The sequence below is a fragment of the Euprymna scolopes genome, chromosome 19, assembly GCF_053919585.1.
Source record: "Euprymna scolopes isolate OS-2025 chromosome 19, ASM5391958v1, whole genome shotgun sequence".
NCBI lineage: Eukaryota > Metazoa > Mollusca > Cephalopoda > Sepiida > Sepiolidae > Euprymna > Euprymna scolopes.
Window position 1 is genome coordinate 78262421 of NC_136500.1, and position 21650 is coordinate 78284070.

Here is a 21650-nt window from a genome sequence, read left to right on the forward strand (position 1 = left end):
GAGAGCATGTGTTTTACAGTGGTGCATTTCTGATCTCGCTCATTGAACATTGTGTCACTCTCAGACATGATAGAAGGCTCCTATCGGTTTTGGGATTTGTACCCGGGCCAGCTATTAATATTAGACAGTCTGCAACAAAAAAAAATAAAGACTGGTTTTCATCAAATAGAAATGGAACTTGTGGTCTTTTCTATGGCGATAATTTTATCATTCCACCCTGTACACACCAAAATTAATCAGACGTTTGCAATATACATATATATATATATATATATATATATATATATATATATATATATATATTATTTAATGGCATAAAATGCGATTATGTACATTGCATTCTCTGTTAAAAATAATAGGTCTGGAGGATACTACACGTACACTAAACAGAAATTATTTTTTCTGTTAGAAACTGTTTAGCGATAATCTCCTTCCGTTATGTTTTCCTTGATAAATCTATGTCTTTATACAGGGGGCATTTATACATAGGTCTCTTTTATTCTTACTTCTTTTTTTTATGCAGTTTTCACAATTTTATGCATTTATGCAGTTCATTGGTGGAAGAAATATAAGGAGATGTTTGCTGAGAGTATCTAAAAGAATTGACTCTGGGAGGGAGAAGGAGAAAGGCTAATATTCTCGGTTAATTATTTAGTTGACTGAAATGAGTGACATGTGGACGGAGATATCCAGGTAACGTTTCTCAATTAGCAAAGTTTTACAGCATTATCCGCAATGTGTCTAAAAATTGCTCCAACAGATTTGAAACTATTTGTTTTTCTCTCAGCTTGAACCTCATACCTCTGTTTTGTCTGCCTGATATCACTTCTTTCTTTTTTTTTCACCTCCATATCGGGCCATCCTTGATTCAACCCTGGGAACAATTCTGCTTTGCAGATTTGGGTCATTATGACATGCACTCAGTGTGCCTAGGTCAAACTCTACACAAGCTGACCCAATTGCCATTGACATCAGGTCACTCATATGTAACACTTCTACCAAAATGAAAGTATATTCATTACTACAACCACAATTAATGCATGCACATTGAATGCCATGAATAATCACACCGTAACAGAGAGTTCATTGTTCAAACTCCTTGGCAAGTTGGACCCTGAAGAAATAATAGCATTCTAATGTGGAATTTATTTCTACTGAAACAGAAACTTTATTCAGTGGCTTTTATTTTAATAAATCAAAATTGACAATTTTTTTATTTCATCTTAGTTTTTGTCACGACATGGTGTAAAAAAGAGAGACAACCTTGGTTGCTTTAATTAGTTTAAAAGATTATATCTTGTTTTATGGAAATCGCTCGAGACAAGATGTGAAACCACGTGATGTAAGGGGTTAACAAGAACGAAAGCTGATTATCATTAAGATAGGAGATACCTGTTTACCTTAGTCTCTAGGTAGGAGGAAGCAGGAAGGGAGTTCCACAAGCTTGCAGTTCTTGAATACTTATGCCATGAAAATAACAACAGACCAGAGACAGGCTTGCAACATCTTTTCTATAGGAAAGAGATTGCTGGGAAGAGAAAAAGGCATCACCTATTAACTGGTTTTGGACTCTATCCAGGCTGAGTAGGGCCTGCCGAGTGGCTCCTGCCCAAATGTGGCAACATTACTCTATTTTAGGGCATACCTGGCTTTTCTACAGATACAGGATTGACAGTAAGATACCTACTGGAATGGTAGAGTAACCCAACCATTTTTCCAGTGATCTTGGCAACAGATTTGATGCACATGTTCCATTTCAGATCAGGAATGAAGGTCAGTCCTAGAAGTTTGTCCTCAAGACAAGAGCCATTCATTTTAATTGGAGTGTGATGGGGGTCAAAGCGATTATGATGAAAAGAGAGAAGCTTGGTTTTTCAATGCATTAAAATTAACCAGCCATATTTTTCTCCATTGCACAACATTCTCAAGATCAGAAGAGAGAGAATCAGAAAGACCTTGGTCATTGTTGGCCTTTGAAGTGTTGCCATAGATTGTGGTGTAGTCTGTATAAATTTCTACAAATGATCTAAGAATGTGATTTGGGAGATCATTGATGATCAGGAAGAGAGTTGGGCCCAGGATGAAACCTCCTACGTACGCTTTATCCATTCATAGTTTTCAAACCTGACTTTTTGATCTTGACAGACAATCGCTTATTAAGAATGTTCTTTAAAACGTTCAAAGTCACAACCTCCAATATACAACACATTTTCTTTCTCATAATATTGTATTAAACTTATGTTTTCCAATATTTTGACAGGTTTATTAAACTTTCTGACAAATTAATTGATGTATTTATTTTTATTTTTATTTAAAAAAACAAAAACAACACCAATTGCAGTTGATGAGAAAATGTTTGCCAAGTGTTTTGCTGGAAATTTTAGTAAAACTTCATGACAATGGGCAACTAGCCTACACAACAGCACTGGAATTGCTGCAGGTGAGAAGAATAAACAGTTTTTTTCCTGTACTTAAAAAAAAATGATTTCTTTTATTTTTCATTTTCTTTTTGAGTCCATTTATTATAATGATTAGAGTGTTTTTAAATGGCCTAAAAGATTGTGGTTCAATCCTTGGTCAAGCAAAATAAAATATACTTGATGTCCCTTGTATTCTTTCTAAAGTAAGGATTAATAAGTGGGGGTAATCATAATAATTAATTAGTGGGAGGAAAGGAGTTGTGCCCTCCCTTACATCTCTGAAAAAGGAGCTTTCAGATTGCTCTCGACTATGGTCTACATTTATTTTATCCAAGCACTTTTTTGTTTCTATCGAAACCTCTTATAAGTTTTTAGTGAATTAAAATGATATTTAATTGATTGCATAATTGATGTCTTTCCTTTTTCTAAATTTTTCAGGTGAAAGGGTCTCTGGAGATTTACAGAAATGCTCACATAAAAGAGTTTATTGAATTATTACTGCAAGGTCAGACATTTTTTTTTTTTTATGTCTCAGAATTTTTATTCAGATTTTCTGATCATAAGTTTGGTTAATTTTAATAACTTATGAATAAATCCTTCAAAAACAATTTTGTCCGCTATTCCAAATTTATAACTATAAGCCACCATAAACTGATGGTTTATCTTGTCTCAACTATACAAGGTCCTTTTTAAGCGTTTTCTTTGCTAATAATTTCTCCATTGGCAATATAAAAATCTCTCAAGGATAATAGTCCGTCAAGGTGTTGATCACAGATGGTCCGGCTATCTTTTGTTATGCAACACGTGACTTATGTGACAGGTTAATAAAATAATATTGGCACTTTTGAATTAGTTTATTTTAATTATAAGTAATCAACAAATTGTAAAGCTGTATTTGAATTAAACAAGATATATTTCAAGAATATTCTTCTTGCTATTTATATCTCATGTTCTATGAATTTAATCAAATAATATTTAACTTTATTTTGTGGAAGCTTATGGGGGTGGGGACTTGAAGAAGGATACGCTGAATATTCGCATCAATTTACTACTGCAGCTTGTTGCATCATATGTATTGTTAGGTACTTGTCATTATATAGTTTGGACTTTAGTATGACTTTAAAAGACATCTAGTTATGATGTCCCATTTAGGGACTCTGAAGAATGTGGGGTTGCCCCTTAGGTCCACTTTGGCCCCAGAGTGGTAATACTAGTTTGAGCATCTGTTGCTACCAGATTAGGCTGTCTGAAGATACTGGCTTTCTGAACAAAATTGCACTAAATTTTTTTTTCCTTTCCCTTTGCAAAACTCAATCATGCTCTGCAAACTCAAAGACAAAAACATTTTTTTTTCTACAAAACTGACTAAACACCATAAATAAATATTTGAAAGTATAAAGAACTTCTAGAATAAAACCTTTTTCCAAAATTACTGGATTCAGCATTAAATAACCTGAAAAGGTTTGGCATACTGTAAAACAAAACATAACTCCAGGAATATAATTTTTGAAGGAATAAAGAAATTGAATTATATAAAACTGTTTCCAAAATTACAGGATTTGGCATTAAATAACCCCAAAATGGTTGATATGCTGTAAATCAAAACAACTAAACCAAACTCCATAAATAAATATTTGAAGCAGAACAAGTTTTTCCAAAATTACTGAATTTGACATTAAATAACCCAAAAATGATAAACAAAATCAACCAACCAATTACATAATTCAAGTTGGTTGACCTGATGCTGATGCAGTAGAACCCCGGGATACAGCATTAATCCGTTCTGGGGTTGGGCCCGTAAAGTGAAATCGCTGTATGGCGGGGTTCTAAGCAAAATTTTATACAATACATATTAAAAATTAGTAACAAAATACAGTACAGTATATAATACACATATATATAATCAAATAACACTATAAATAACACCATAAGGCAAGGAAAATCCCATAACCAGGGTCCGGAAAACATTGTATTCCACATCGTAACCTGAAAAAAAAAAAAACCCTAGGGCTACCGTATCCCAGAGTTTTACTATATTGCCTTTTACCAAACTCTTCACTATTATTGTGGGGAGATAGTATCGTTCTAATTATTATAAAAGTATGCATCTTGCTATATATTCCAGTGCTTGTGCAGTTTACAAATCATGCTATTTTTTTTTTTTTTTTTTTTTTAGAAAGGATTTTAAAGTTAAATTCAATTTTTATGGTATTTTTTGTTTATTAAATTGTAAAATGAAAGTGCAGAATAGTTAAAAATCCCCCCCTACCCATGTTAAGAATGGCGTTCTAATTAATAATGTTATTATTTTAGTATGGTTCATAGACTGCACAAGTACTTATATTTCAAACATATCTTTTGTTCTTCCGTATGATAAGTTGTTTCTTTTCTTTTTCAGATAAAAAACGAATAAACATATTTCCAGAAATATCTGTAAGTCATTTAAAATTTAAACAAAAAATATTGTTAAATTAATTTATTGTATAATTCAATTTTTTGTAATCACTTGTAAGCATTGGGTGCATAGGAATCACAGGCAAGCCAAGAGAGGATAACCAGTTCTTGTACGACAATGAAAATAGATGACCAAATATATCTGGATGCTGAAGCTTTAATAGGTTGTTGAGAAGTCACTCCACCCTGTACTCCAATAGTATCACCTATTGGAGTACAGGGTGGAGTAGGTGCTAGTGTGATTGCAGGAGTTAGGAATGGATGAAGAAAGTTCAGGAAACTTCTGCCTTTACTATCTAGCAGGTCTATTCACCACGGGAAGAGACTATCTGCCATATATAATCAACATGATGGTGTATGGAAGTGAAAACTCACCAGTAAGAGTTGAAGACATGCATTGCATGGATAGAAATAATATGAGAATGATATGATAGATGTGTAATGTGAGTCTAAAAGAACCCTAAAAACTTGGGAGGAAATCATAAAAATGGACTAAAGATACAGGACAAATAAAGACTCGCCCAGTTCGTTTTACATGCTGGTATGCATTGGACAGCTTTAAATTGATTTCCAAACTAAACTATCTCTGGCCAGGTCTTTATTCATGCTTATTTCTTTCAAATCCTAAAAAAAAAATTTTTTTTAAAGAATAGATGAGAATTCTTGGGTTAGCAGATGTAGAACAGTTGAGGTAGCAGGTTCATTTCATAGGGGAAATCCAAGGAAATGATAAAAATGGACCTGAGGAATAAATAAAGACATGCCCCAAAATAGGTTAATTTGCAAGTCCATTTCTTGAAGCTGTCAGACAGATGTAAAACTAAGATGAAGCAATTGTTGCTTATTTTGGTTTGATATTTCAAGCTTAGTTTTAGCTCTTGAATGTTGATATATGTGAAAATTTTAAAACATGCCATGAAATTTCAGACAAAATGGAATGGTTGATACATGGAATTAGTGTACGAGTATGTAAACAGACTAGTTTAAATAACACAAACACATCTTTAAAAACCAACCAATATTTTGGTTGTGGGGAACAGATTAAGGTATGTTTCACAATTGAAATATCAGTTGGCTTTAGAGATGTTTGTTTTAATATTTCAATTAGTCTGTTTACCTACTTATTCACTGATTCCACGTATTAACCATTCTATTGTGTATATATATATATATATATATATATATATATACAAATAAAAACTTATAAAAACATTTTATTTTTTTCATTTTTAGAATCTTCTAGTAAATATTTACCTTCAACGACTCTGCAAGTGGGAAGCTCCTGGGAGACTTGCTCCACACACTAGTCCGTCCAAGATACACTTGGTAAGCAACCTAAAACTCATCTTTTGCTATTTGGCACAAAAAAAATTAAAGTTGAGCCTTCTTTAGGGAATAAAGAAAACACGGTCAACTTGAACATAAATGCAACATTCTGATTTCAGGTTGTTAAATACTCTCTGACTATTCCCTATGTATGTCAGCTGATTTGGCATTTATAGGCACTTAATTTCTCTCAATTCTTGTGTTAATTGTCGATGGCCTTGAAGTAGGATTCTAGCCTACAAAGTCATGGGTGACTTTTGTGACTGGGTTCGAATCTCTTGACTAGAAGTAATTATCACTTCCTACACTGATGATTTGCATAAGCATGAAACAGTTTCTGTAGGCATAAAAATAATTGTAAATATTTATTTTTAAATATTACATGTGTGTGTGTGTATATATATATATATATATATATATATATATATATATATATATATATTATAAAGTAAATAAAGAAGGAAAATGGAGGTATAAAAATTATATATTAATATAGATTTATTCATTAATTCCCCTACTATTACTCCTAAGAATGTATCTTTCATTTAAGTACTGTTATAATTTCAGACACCCCTCTAAAAAATATGCCAACATAGCATAAACCCCTTATTTCATGTAAACCCCTTCCATACCTACAACACATGTACACGTTTAATTAAGCAACTTCTTTCAATCAACTTACCCTATGTCCCCCCTGAAAATTTAAACGCACACACTGTCCACATGTATCAAACCTACTATGACAGATATGCTATATACATACATGCATTACATAATACAAACTATACTCCTCCTTTATCACAGAGATCGTTATAACTCTTCCAAACAGCCTCAATAATTTATTTCACTCCTAATGTAGCTATCACTAGATGTTGCATCCCTATTATGCCACCTAGCATACACTCTTCTACATTAGACTTTGAAATTGAGAGAGTCCTCACTTACCCATCACCCCTAATTGATGCATACCCTTATTGAATAAATGAATAAATCTCTATATTTTTTTTTACATAGGCATAACCACTTATCAAGGCCCAGAGACCGCTCGAGGATAAAGGTTAAGAGTGTACAGTAGTCAATTGGACAATATAGTAATTGTTAGTAATGGAAATTCGGTAAATTTATTAACTTAAGTGGAATGGCTCATCAAGAACTTGTTTACATTGGACTTGAAGACAACTATATTGTAGTCAGCTGGAAAGCAGGAAAACGGAAGACAATTCCACAGGCGTGCAGTTCTAAGAAAGAAGCTTTGTTCATGGAATCTACTTTTAGGTTTAAGCACAGATAAAGAGTGGGGAGAATTATTGATAGTGTTTTCAGCTAGACGAGTGTTTCTTGTGAAAGTTTGACGAAGGGGGACCATAGATTGTAGCTCAGTCCATTTCAGATTAGGAGTAAAGGTCAAGCCCAGAAGCTTGTCAAAACATGAGGCCTCCCCAAGACGAGAGCCATTCATTTCAATTGATGCCAGATGGGGATTAGAACGTTGATGTAAAGATAGAAGCTTGGTTTCAGATGCATTAAAAATAATCAGCCACTCCTTTCCCCATTGTACCATGTGCCCAAGATCAGAGGAGAGAGAATCGGAGAGAACTTGGTCGTTTACATTCTTAGATTTGCTACCATAGATAGTAGTGTCATCAGCATAAATGTCTACGAATAATGTAAGGATGTGATTTGGAAGATCATTAATGCAGATCAGGAAAAGAGTATATATTAATATATAGTTTTTATACCTTCATTTTCCTTCTTTATTTACTTCTAAATAATCTCCAATACAATTTTGTTGAGCTTTGTATTAGGTTGGTGCAAAAATAATGTTGTTTTTATTTGTATAGAGGAACATCAAAAAGCAACATTATTTTTGCACCAACCTAATATTATCCCGATAAGTCTCCTCTTAAAGAATTGATTCTATTCTCTTCCTTTAACTCCTCCACATTATATATATATATATATATATATATATATATATATATATATATATATATATATATATATATATATATATATGGCTTTTAGCCAGGGAAAATTGGTACAAAAGTGTGAAAATTAAAAAAATGGAATTTACCAGGTGAAGGTTAAACAATAGCATTACAAATATGCATGCATAACATAATAGCTATTGGTTCATGTTTTAATTATTAGCCTTGCAGCAAACATGTCTTCATAGCTCAGGCATTAACGTCAAAGGAAAAAAATAAATCGTAAGCTGAACATTTTAGTGTTGATTCTTGGTGGTGGTGCACAAGTCATTTAAAAAAAAATTTTTTTAAATCATTACTATATATTAGGTCCAATATAATAGTAAATACGAAATCTGCAGTAATCAAATATCATAGTTAAGCGTATTTTATGACCAGGCAATGCTGGGCAACCTGCAAGTGTATATATAATTTAATATATCACTTAATGTTTCTTTTTAATTTTTATACAAATGTGTGCACCACTTAAGCTTGATTATATGTAATTTTATATTACTTAGTTTTAATTATAATTATTATTTTATCTTTTACTAGCGGGGGGTACCCGGCGTTGCCTGGGTGTTTGGAGGTGTAAAAGAAAAGAAAAAGTTTTAGTAGGAAGGTAGGATTGAACTCCGAAGCTTTGACGCGAAGGTGGAAACGTAAGGGAAAAACAGCCAGACACCTAACCGTCTCAGCCACGAGGGATAGGAACTGATAAGGGCATTAAGTGAATTTTTATGAAGCGAAATAAACAGGTGCGAGGAAGTGATGTGGTGTCTGACCTAGTTTTGCGCTGCAAGCTAGATCATTCGCTTTTCGAAGCGGCCAGCTGGTAAAAGTCAGGCAAATTAAATACACACGTAACCCCTGTTCGTAACTCTTAGATATTATCATTTAGACGTGTATATAAAACGTTTTAAGAAGGAGTAAGCCGACTGATCGCTTTTCGGGAAAAAGCCTTTTGCGGACATACACAAAAAGCGAACATACATACATACACGCACACATTTTGCCTTTTATATGTATATAGATTATTCATCATTATTTTTATTTTAAATTATCTGCATTTTTTATTAAATTTATTTTTTATAAATTTTTTTTTCAATTTAATACTTATTATACTCTATATTTCTATAGTTTAATGGAATTTTCTTTCAATGCATTTCCTTTTAAATTATTTTTTTTTAATAATCTCTAATTGGCAACTTATCTTTTCCATTTTGTTTTGGTATTTGAAATGAAAACGGTCTATAAAAATTGTTACCCTTTGTATAAATAGTATTTGTAATTACCTGATACAACCCTTATAAGCATTTCTCTAAGTAGATTATATTTAACTCTTTATAGCCTATACTCCTGATTTGTTGTATAACCTTTTGATATCAAATATTTAACATTTCTATTTTGATATCTAATCCTAGTGCTGATAATGAGACTTTATTAAAATAAAAATAAAAAATTGTATCATCTTAGAAATGATCGTACACCAATTGGTTGTTACTGTTGAATGCTTGGAGCCTAAGTAAATGATTTTTTTCATAAATCATGCTTCTAAGAAACTGTAATCACTAACAGAGCACGAATAATCTCCCAAACATTTTAATTTGCTACCGAATATAGATATGAGATGGTACCACTAATTATGCATTTCAATTTAATTAAAAAATTCTGTTTGATATGAATGTGCATCTGTATGTATTTACTGCACGGGTTGTGATTGTCTGTTCATTTAGTGGCGCAGGTTATCTCAATATTCCATAAGAAGCTTTCACTTAGTGATACAACCACCAAGTGAAAGATTGTTTCAGCAATCTGCCCTACTAATTATTTTCATCTGAATTTGGTGCTTGATTTGAACACTGTTTCAATCATGTGGTCTCAGTCAGTGCTGTAGCAAAGAGTTTTCTCTTTTAAATAAGATTACAACACAAGTCTAAGACATGCAACAATGTTTTATTTTGAGATTACAATGATAATCGGCTTCTCCCCCAAATAGCAGATTTACAAACTGGACAAACATCTCTCACAATCAAGCACAAACACAGAGTTCATTAGCTTAAGGCCCACAGAAACCTAACTGAACCTCCTGCTCATTCTGGTAGAATATATATAGATATCATTTGGACCACACTGCAAGATCATTCAAGACTTGTCAGCTGTTAATCTATGAACATAAAATTGGCTATGAGACCAACCATTTCGTATGAATATAACTTTTGCAAAGTCTCAGGTGGTTTGCAATCGCAACATTGAACCTCATATTCAAGAAGATAGTATTTCAAAGAGCCAACCAATTTCTTGGGTGATCTCACTCCAAACCAGACTTTTTTCTTGTCACCCGCCTGTCATCTTTAGCATCAACCTATGCATCCCACTAAACATTCAACATTGTGCATGTTTACATTAAGAGATTTGTCTTTCACAACTAAAAATGCAAATTTTTTTGTTTATTTTTTTGTTAACCAGAATTCCCCTTGTATTAATAAAGAAAAATCTGTATGATATACGTGTTCATAATCAAATGAAAATATCATATTCCAAAAACCATGTAAATTGATCAAGTAGTTTTATTTTTAAATAAGAAAATCAAATTTTATGAGTAACAAGAGTGGCCGAAAGGGAGATAACTCCACAATAATTAAAACTTGCAAGAGTGATGTTGTAATGTCTATAGATTCCCATTAATCACTTAAAAATGATTTTTTTTTTTTTTTTGTAAAAATAAAACTACTTGATGAATTTATGTGATTTTTGGAATATGATATTTTTGTTTTGTCACAAGTATGTGACAGATTTTTCTTAATTTTTTCTAACAAGAAAGGTTCTCATCCAGAATTCCCCCCATATTAGAAACAAAAATAATTGTTGAAAATTTTTTCTGTTGAATTGTATTTGCCTTTTTTTTTTCTTTTTTTTTTTTTTTAGCCCCAGGGTGTTGGGCATTTTGCTGTGCGTCATGCATGGTTAGATTTTCTGCCTCCATTTCAAGGCGCTAAATCCTATCAGACAGTGTGTCATTACCTCCGATCTCCAGCAGAGATTCATCAGCAGCAATCTATCGCGTGTCCCTGTATCAATTGTAACGAAGATCTCCTCAAACTCCAGGTAGGAAAACTGCGTTTAAAACTTTAACCCAATATTCTTATTAAATGACTGAAGTTTTGAAATTAACAATCTATATTCCCTTCCCCTACTTCTCTCTTTCTGGTAATGGTTTGGCGAAATTTGTGCTACTAAAGAATCTCTACATTTATGGAAATTTCCTATGTATATAGATTATTATTTAAAAGAAGCCATATTTAGAGGTATGGTTTTCTTTAACTTGTCTTAAATAATACTGTTATCTCTCAAGTGAAATGCTCATTAACCTTGGTAATCTTAAGGTCCTGGTGCTACCAGATCAAACTCAGCTTCCTGCACCAAGGATTGATGTTATTGTTTTTTTCTTTTCCTTTGAAAGACTCAATCATTTTCTGTAAAGCCAAAAAAAAAAAAAAAAAATATCTTGTCTACCAAACAACCAAACTAAACACCATGAATAAATATTTGTAGCCATAAATAATTTAAACCATAAAATATTTTAAAAAAATACCAGATTCAGCATTAAATAGCCCAAAAGACACAACAACCAAACAAACTACCTATGCGTACTGTCATGATAAAAGCACTGAGATAACGCCAGGAAGTGCATTGAACCTACAAAAATCTTGCATCGACTAAGAAAATGACTTCCTCCAAAAATTTGTTCCATTTCACGTTATGTAGTTATAAGTGAAGACCTGGCCAGAGATAGGTTAGTTTGGAAGTCAAGTTCTAAAAGGTTTCCAACAAGCCAACAGCATGTAAAATGGATATTACACCAAATATGATTGGTTGGTTGTTTTACGGCATATCAACCCTTTTCAAGTTATTTAATGCCGAATCCAGTGATTTTGAAGAAAAAATTTTTAATAGAATATATTTGTTTTTTTCAAGTCGGTTTCTATTTAACCCATAGTTGGGACTCTAACAGGTACTATCACTCCGGGTCAGAGTGGACCTGGGAGCAATGGCAATTAAAGGGTGGCTCCACACTCCCCAAAGCCCGCAAGCTGGGGCCTCACTATCGGATATAGTTTAAGGTCATATCCAGGACCCCAAATATGATGATGTAGTTAAAAATAATGATCAGTGTAATTTAACACCCATATTCAGTTTAAAAGATATTCAGTTTCAGGTGCAAACACACAGACACAAAATCTCCATTATACAACTGTTGTGTCCATCAAGTCTGAACACACGAGATGATTAGATATTCACCAGTTGTTTTTATACCAGTCTTGATTTGCCTTGACATAATTCTTGAAACTTTCGGGTTGAATTGAACAATTGGATTCATTTTTTGGTAGGAGGTATGATTCGCTTTTGTTCCAGAACATTTCCCCTGCCAGGTATTACCTTCTCCTTTATTGTTGCTTGCTTGAGGCATCCCTAAATGCTGATGGGTATGTTCTTGGCTATTTTTGCACCTGAGCAGTGTCTCCTTGAGGAAGCTAATTTTTTTTGTCTTCTGGACTGGGATGCAAGTTAATCCCAACTGATTATTTTTTTTTTTTATACCCATGTGCCCAAACTTTATGGACACCCTGTAAAATATAAAGGTTTACAGGTTTCTCTTTTTTTTTTTTGAGTCTTATACAACCTATCAACAGTCAACAAAGCGGTTTAATCAGAAATTATAGAACAAAAAGCATAACAACGCAAGCAAACTGATAGATTTGCTTTTGTGCTTTCAAAGTTTAAAACCCCTTATATATATTTCTTTGTGTTTGCATTATGGTTTATATATTAGCTCAAGAGTGTATAATTTCAAGGTGTTAGTAATCTTCTTGTAGCCTTGGCCATCTTTATGTACGTTTTTTAAGATCCTAGTGTTAATTTAACATGATATAATCCTAGTTTATTCAAAAAATACTTTGTTCACAAACTATGGTTTCTGTCCATTTCTGGCATGCTAAATTTTTACCAAACATTCACAAAAAAAGCTTCATAAGTTTGTACTTATTTTTTGGCGTTCACTCTGGGTTGGTTGAGCACCATTCAACAAGTTCACCACATTCTGTCTAACAGCCGACCAGGCATGGCGGTCCGAGGCTGTTTCCATTAAGAGCCTCAGCCATTATCAGTTCCATCGGCAGAGCCCAAGGATCATTTCAGCATCATGTTTCATCGTCCTGAACCAGGTTTTGAGTTGACCACCGCGGCGCTTCTTCCAGCCTGGTGGTGGTGCTGGGTTGATGGTTTCACGAATGAGGTCACCTTGGTTTCGCCGAAACACATGACTGAACCAATGAAAGCGTTTGGCAAGGGGGGATTGTTGAAGGGAGCGTATCTTGCAGCATGCCTGGACCGTGTTGTTAGACATGAATTGTTGCCTGCGGACACGTAGAATGCAGCGTAGGCAATGATGGTCGAATACCTCCAATTTGCAAAGGTCACTTACATGCATAGGTCAGGTTTCGCAGCCATAAAGCCGAATAGTGCGAACTGAGGCCTGGTAGATCTTAACCTTTATGTTGAACCTTATTTCTTTCCAGAGCCACAATCACAGTCGACAGAAGGCGAGACGAACTTTGCTTATGCAGTTGTGGATATTTTCTTTCCCTTGGCCTTTTGCGGTAATGATAGAGCCAAGGTATTTAAATTGATTGACCTTTTTGAGTGTTTCGGTTTCAAGAACAATGAGCTGTCTTTCAGTTGGAAAGAAACCAGCAGTCAGAATCTTAGTCTTATTGGCGTTAATCTTCATGCCGATCATTGATGCGTAGGATTGCATCTTGCTTATGGCTGATTGGATGTCAGTAAAGCTTTCAGCTAGAATGGTGATATCATCGGTATAGTCGAGGCCTGAAAATTGGAAACCACAACTGACTGTTATGCCGGGAAAATTGGCCAAGGCCTTGGATGTGAGCCATATATGCAGACTTTTGTGTGGGTGAAGTGGTAGTAGGCATTGATACGGTTGAGCTGTTTTGTGGGATGTCGTCGGCATTCATGATTGTGATTTTCATAAGATTGGCTGAAAAGAAAAAAAGAAGATGCATCCAACACTCATTTAATTTTATTTATATACGTATACTCCCAACTTGGCATTTATAGGCACTTAATTTTCTTCAGTTTGTATGTTAATTGTGAGTAGCTTTGAGATAAGATCCTAGTCGAGGGTGACTTTTTAACTGGGTTTGAATCTCTCGACCAGCAGTACTTATCACTTCCTACACTGATGATTGCGTAAGTATGGAACACTAGTATCTGTAGGTATAAAAATAATTGTTAATATTTAAAAAAAATATTATATATATATGATCTGTGAAAATTTAACAAAGTTATAGAGTTTTTAAAAATGTTAATCTTGCTTGCCATTTTTCATGTTTCTATTGATATAATTTCTGACTTTCCTTAAGGGCATCTTTTCAAACTTAGAAACCTATACAAAATTTCAAAATGAACCCTTTAAAGCTCCCTTAATCTATGCTAGAATTGTCCACATGGATCAATGGCACAATGGATAAAGGCATTGATTACAATTCTAAATGAGTCCTTCAGAGGTTGAAGAGTCTTTACTACAGGCAATAAATCTATAATATAAATCTCACCTGTCTGTTTAAATGTATGTATGTGTGTATGTATGTATGTATGTTTGTATGTCTGCCTAAAACTTTTGACAGAGGTGACAGATTTTTTTTTTTTTTCTCTTTTTTCCTCTTCTGTCTTTCTCTTGAGTTTGCTTAACTGCTGCTGACGTTGTTGGTCATGTGACTAATTTCTGCCTATTGATTGATCTGTGCATACCTGTGTTTTGTGATAAAATTCAAGCTGAAGTTGGCAGTTCAGACTTGACACTTGAAATGTATTGACATGCTATCTTCTTTCCGTCTAACAGGACATTAAAATGTTGGAGTGAACTCGTGTAAGTTACCTGACAAAGTTTATACTCTTGAAGTGATTGCGTTTAAGTTACCTGACGAATTCGTATCTTGTTGAGAGAAATCTACTTCAAGGAAATCTAAGAAATCTGTTGAGGACTTGGCAGTTAAATATGTCGGAAATATACCAGCTCACAGGAGAGGAAACGTATGTGGGAAATATTCTCACTAGGAAAGATTGAATTGGAAGTGTCTATTACCATGAGTAGATATTTTCTCCTAAGGCCTGAAGAAAATGAATACGTCTCAAGCTGCAGTTTTTCTACGTCAAAAGAAAAGAATATTTCTATCCTGACCAGACTCAGAGAAAGAAGAAGTTTTTTTACCAGACTTTTTGCCTCTTCAGAGACAGAATTGTGTATTTTTTCAGGTTATTCCTTCAGGAAAATGAGGAAATAAATTCCTTGCTATAAAAGGACACTCTCGGAAAGATGTTATCTTTATCTGTAGATAGTTCAACTAATCTACTCCTGAAAACTTTTATTTTAAAAAGACAACATTACAAAATGTAAGCTTAAATTGCAAACAAAGGGAGCAAACTCTTTTCGACTTTGCTAAAGTATTTCGACTATTCTAAAAAAAAAAAAATCCTACATTGGTTGAAATCTTAAAAAAAAGGCCTTCTTAACCCATCTTTCTTTCTCTCTTTCTATCTTTCATAATTGTTACCACACAAAGGACTTTCTTTGTAGCTGAGAGCAGAATCTTAGCAGCCCGTGAACATTTTTTTTTTTTTTTTGGAGCTCTAACTTTCTTTTTTTTTTCTTTTCCTAATAGAATTGTTTGTTTCTATCCACCAAGTCTTTTCTGTTATTTTCTGTTGTTGCTTTCTTTGTCTTTGTAATGTTTTTATATGTCAAAGTGACCTTCATTGAAAGTAATGATAATTTCAACAAATAATCTACTTTGGTTAAAAGATGTTATGTTAACTAGGAAATAGATAATATTTTTTGATAGAATTCTAATTAATAATTTCTTTAAAGATTTTCTAATTTTTTCTTTTTTTTCGCTCCATAGTCTTTGCTGTGTTCTCCATATGCCAAGGAAACCCTTTTTCAAACAGTAGAGATTGCATTTGAGTCAACAGCCTCAGTCTCTGGCCGCAGCAGCAGCAGTAGTCGTCCTTCTAATGGGGAATTCCACAACAGTCGACTGTCCTTAGATTTGTTATGTAAGATCAGCATTGACGTATGTGATGCCCTTGATACCATAGTTGCAGACCACCCACATATTTTGGCTGAGTTCTGTGCATCAATGCTTGACTCACAACCAGAAACGGTAAGTAATTATACCCCCCACCCTCCCTCGACACTACCGTAACAAATCATTCTGAACAGCTCAAAGACAGAGATGAAGTGGGGGGAGAGTTCTCTCTTTGTATGTCTTTTTGTTTTCTTGAAATTGACATGTAACTAATTTGTCTAATCTAAAATATATTTCTCCTCCATCTTGTAAGGGTGCTACCAGATCAGGTTGTCTGAAGATATTGGCTTCCTGACTTAAAATGCACCAAACATTGATGTTATTTTTATTCATTTTTTTTTTTTTGCTTTTCTTTTGCAAAACTCAATCATATTCTGTAAAGCAAAAAAAAAAAAATAAATAAATAAAATAATTTTTGTCTAGAAAACAACCAACCAAACAAACATCATGAATGAATATTTAAAGATATAAAGAACTTGAAGCCTAAAAACCTTTTTCCAAAATTACTGAATTCTGCATCAAATAACCTGAAAAAAGGTTGATATGCCATAAAAAATACAATAAAACAAAAAAAAAAACGCTAAACCAACCATCTTGTAAGAGTGCAAATAAAATAAAGTACAATGTTTTAAAACAAATTATTTCCAAATTTATATTCTCTAAACTATTAGAGAATTTTCAATCTGCAAAAATGTCTATGAAACTGATTCTTATTTTGCCCGTTGAATTTATTCATAGTGAGAGGAAAGGGTGAATAAAAATAGGGCTTAGTAGTATTGCAAAATTATTACAATTCAAATGTAATTCTCTCAAAAATTTTTTCAAATAATTTGTATTGAAATCATTACTAAAACCTTCAAAAGATTTTCTTGATAAAAACACTAACTTTTCACGTGATTTGTAATGTATTTTTTTTTTTATTTCAGTGGAAATATTTAATGACAAAGTTTCATGATATTCTCACTACTGACAGTCAAGACAAACAACTTTACCGTTCTGTATTCCAAGGTAATTTGAACTTTCTTCTAACTTTGATTTTTTTTGCAAACATTCATTAACCATCCCGGTCGACATCTGGTAAAAAAAGTTAAAGCTACAGATTAGTCAAACTTTAACAATATGAATATATTTAACAAAAACAGAGAACATGAAAGCACATTGAATAAAATGATTGATAAAATAAATATATAACAATAAAAATAATATAATTTGCTTTAATTTACTTTGAAATAAAGATGTAAAAAAAATTACAGATGAACAAAGTATTTTTAAATATTTCCGTAGGAATAAGTTATTAATAGGAATAATATTAAATTTATTTATTGTTGTATGAAAAATACGCAAACAATAATTCTATTAATAAAAGTAATCATAACTGTAATATAAATTGATGTAATAGAAAAATAAAAAAAAATAACTGTCCATTGATGAATAACAGCTAGCATGTAAAGTAACTGTAAATGACAATATTAATAATGAAGAGAAAGTATATATAGAAGCTATAGAAAGCCCATTTATGGGTGGATCCAATTATTATAAAATGATATTTGAAAAAAATAATTGGGAAATCTTCAAATAAGCACCTTCTTGTAAAAATAAACAGAGATTGTAAATTACATTTTATAGACAAACTAGTGAGGGGTACCCGGTGTTGCCCGGGTGTTTGTAGGTGTGTGTGGAAACTCCGGGGAGGGGGGGGGGGGTAAAAAAAAAAGTAAGTATGAGAATCGAATCCGAACCCTTGAGGCAAAGTTGTAAATTAAAATGTGAAAAAGAAAAAAAAAGTGTAACGTTAGCATGTCGCAGTGGGGCAATGGTTAACGTTACATGTTTGAATTTATTTAATTACTTGGATTTAGCAGGTGCCCGTTTTAATGAGTTAATGAGGTCAAGTTTGATTGCGGGATTTCATTTACTGCTGAACGCTTTTTTTTTTCCCCACCAAGACGTTATAGGAAAAAGACTAACCCACATGCGGCGAGCGATAAATGTTGAATATTTATCTTCCCGAAATCGAGCAAATTAAATAGACAGGCGAGCTTCATTGTTAACTGTGAGATATTCTGATTTATATGTGATATAAAAAGTTTTAAAAAGTTGTGAAGCGAGCGACCGCTTCTCTGAAAAAAGCCTTTTGTAGACACAGAAAAAGCGAACACACATACATACATACATTTTCGCTTTTATATTTATAGATACCAAATTATAAACTAAAAAAAAAACAAATTTATTTCTGAAACAATAAATAGTAGCCAAATGCAGACATAGTAATAAATATTTGCTTTTGTTATGTAAATACTGATTTTTTTAGAAATAAGTAATTAAAATTCACAAAATTTTAATAAGAAAAATTTTTTAAAATTCACTCAAAATTGCCATATTAACATTTTTTTTATGAATACCATTTCAAATTAAAGCAAACATTTAATATAGTCTCTCAATATTTTGTCTAAAAATTCTTAAGGTATTTATTGATGAAATTATGAAAGTAAAAAACAAAATGGTCAAAGTTATTCTGAATCACATTATATATTTGTATCCTTTGTTTCGGATATTCATAAACTACCTAATTCTATAAATTCAGAAATTAAACCATTTGCTGATGATGTGAAACTACTTGTCAGCCAATTGGATCTAAATCAGTTGTCATATTGGCAAAGTATTTAGAAATAAAAAGTTAACATAGAAAATTGTCAAGTGGCAAATGTTGCATCTAGAAATAATAATGATAATTTTAAAGTATCAATCATATATTGAGTGCAAATGGAATGATTGAAATATTTCTAGCTATCAATCCAAAGAAAAAAACGGAATCAAATTTTTTAGCATTTTACATACTTTTTTAAAGCCAAGTTTTAGCATTCTATATATATTGAAAGCCAAGTTTTAGCATTTTTTTCTTTTGTCATTGTTAGATTTGCTTTCCAAAATGGTAAACAAAGTACAGACAGCAGACCTTTTACTTCTGATTCCACCCGATGCGAGTGTTTCTTACTTCCTGCCATATTTGGAACAGCGTTGCATCAATGACCAACTGGATGCCTTACAAAGGATTATGGTTGACAAAGGACAAAGACTTAAAAAGATGGAATGAAAAAACAAAAAAATTAAAAAACAAATTTACGCAATTTGTCATCATTATTCTTATGACTGCTGCTGATGCTGCTGCCACCATTACTCACCATTATTGGAGCAGATGTCTGTTACCCTAACAAGAAAGGCTGTGATTCTGCTGTTTATAATGAAGACCGTTTTTAACCGAGATTAAGAAAAAAAAAAAAAAATAATAATAATAAACCAAAGACAATTTAAAGAAAGGTTCTATTCAGATGCAAGGGGGCTGATCTTTTTTTTTTCGTTGTTTTTATTTTTTTCTATCATTTGTTACAATTTGTCTCAAGTCTTGTTGTAATTCATTATTATTAGACATTTTTTTTCTTTTCAGGATGACATTTAGGATTGTGAGAAATGTTTTCGAATCTCACAAATTTATTGTAAAAAAAAAAAAAATTGTTGCTGACAAAAGTTTATCATTATTTTATATTTTAATTGTTTAACCCAGATGAACTTTCCTGCTGTTTATTTTATGAAAATTATCTGTAATCATAAGTTTCTACACGTTATTTGTATGATGTTTGATACACTCATTTTTTCATGAAAAACTAAAAATGTTAAACAGTCAGATAGTTGTATTCTTAATTCAAAAAGTTAGAATTAACTCCCATCACAAAAAAAAAAATAGTGCCTGATTATTTTTTTTAAACAGTTCAGTTTTGCATATGGATACTCTAATTACAATCTCTGAAAATCTTGGCGTATTTTGATAGCCAATAAATAGTTTTTATTCCATTTTTATTTGAAGTATTACACCATAGTATTATGGGCTTCAATCATTCATGTCTGTAATTGACTGAAGTGGCCTCCTTGGCCTTTTGGCTAAAGTAAAATGTAATATCTGTTTTGATAGTACACTTCATCTTTTCTGTCTTTGATCAATGAAGGAGAAATCCTTTTTAATTTAAGCTATCTTTTTTTTTTTTTTTTGTATCAATCCAGAGTGCCCTGATTTTCACCACATTAAAAAAAATGATCTTATGTTAACTTTGCCCTCATGGGAAGGCAAGTAAATATGAACTGTTGTGTCATAAATAGGTCATTTTTTCTTTTACATTGACTTTTTCGAAAATCTATTAATTAGCTTTGAATTATTGAATTTTAACGAAATTTGTAATTTTATTTCCCAAATTCCATAATTTTTTACTAAATCATCTTAACTTATCTCATTTGGTTTTATAATTTTCTCATTTGGTTTTATAATTTTCTTAGTTTTATAAAATTGATTGAATATCTGTAAAAAATGGTAAAATTAAAATATCTAATAATTTAAGTTTCATGCATGTGCAGTACAATTTTATTTAAAATAAATACATTTTTGGTAAAAACACAATTAGATACTTACGTGTCATGTTTAAATTGGTAAAAATTTCGAAAATTATAAAAAAAATAATGGAATAGAAAAATAATGACAACTAAAAATAATTATAAAGTTATAAAAATTATAAAATTTTATCGTATTTGTTAATGTTGAAGAGTTCTTAAAATTTAGGAGAAGTAATTGCATTCTCTGATTTTGATAAAATCTGCCATTTCAAAATAGAAAATGGCAGATCGGTAATTTCTTTTTTCCGTAAAAATCTACTTCTAGCAGATTGTTTTTTGTAATTTTTTCAATTTTTATTAATTTTTACATGATACACAAGTACATAATAGTGTTTTAATCTAAAGTTCATTTTTTTTAATCAAATTATATTGCACAAGAACAAAAAAAAAACAGTGCAACTCAATTATCTTATAAAAACATTATTGCAAAACCGATTAAAAAAAAATTTTTTTTTAAATAACATTCTTTCAATAAAGTATCTTTCAGAAATTGTAAATATTTTCTTACATAAATCAATTAAGAGAAAAGATGGAGGAAGGGGTGTGCAATGAACAAAAGAGATATAAAAGTAAAAACTTCTACCACGTTTAATATCGCTTTTAATGTATAATTAATGGAGTATCTATGGCCAAAATTGAGTTCTTTAAAAAATAAAAGATGAAGGCACCTTTTTATAGAGGCAAAGAAGCACGTGTGGTAATTAAATTAAAAAAAAAAATGTCCTCTTTTTTAAAGTGAGTCAATACATTGGCCAGTATTTTTCAAATAACTTAATAAAAAATGGCTGCTTTGCAATATCGATACATCTTAAGAAAAAACATATATAAGGCTATCACAATGCAAGAAATGGAAATATGCCGGTGTTGAGTAA

The 21650-nt window shown here is 32.0% G+C and overlaps 1 protein-coding gene across 1 annotated transcript in view; it reads left to right on the top strand.

Moving 5' to 3' along the window:
- LOC145239773 (BLOC-2 complex member HPS3-like) overlaps positions 1-20020 on the top strand; it is a 99868-nt gene extending 79848 nt beyond the window's left edge. The window contains exons 15-22 of the mRNA XM_080103216.1: positions 2342-2440; positions 2859-2925; positions 4819-4853; positions 6108-6200; positions 11096-11275; positions 16153-16413; positions 17265-17346; positions 19254-20020. Coding sequence (XP_079959342.1) covers positions 2342-2440; positions 2859-2925; positions 4819-4853; positions 6108-6200; positions 11096-11275; positions 16153-16413; positions 17265-17346; positions 19254-19432 — 996 coding nt within the window. The 3' untranslated portion in view covers positions 19433-20020. The remainder of the gene's footprint in view (positions 1-2341; positions 2441-2858; positions 2926-4818; positions 4854-6107; positions 6201-11095; positions 11276-16152; positions 16414-17264; positions 17347-19253) is intronic.
- The last annotated feature ends 1630 nt before the right edge of the window (positions 20021-21650 follow it).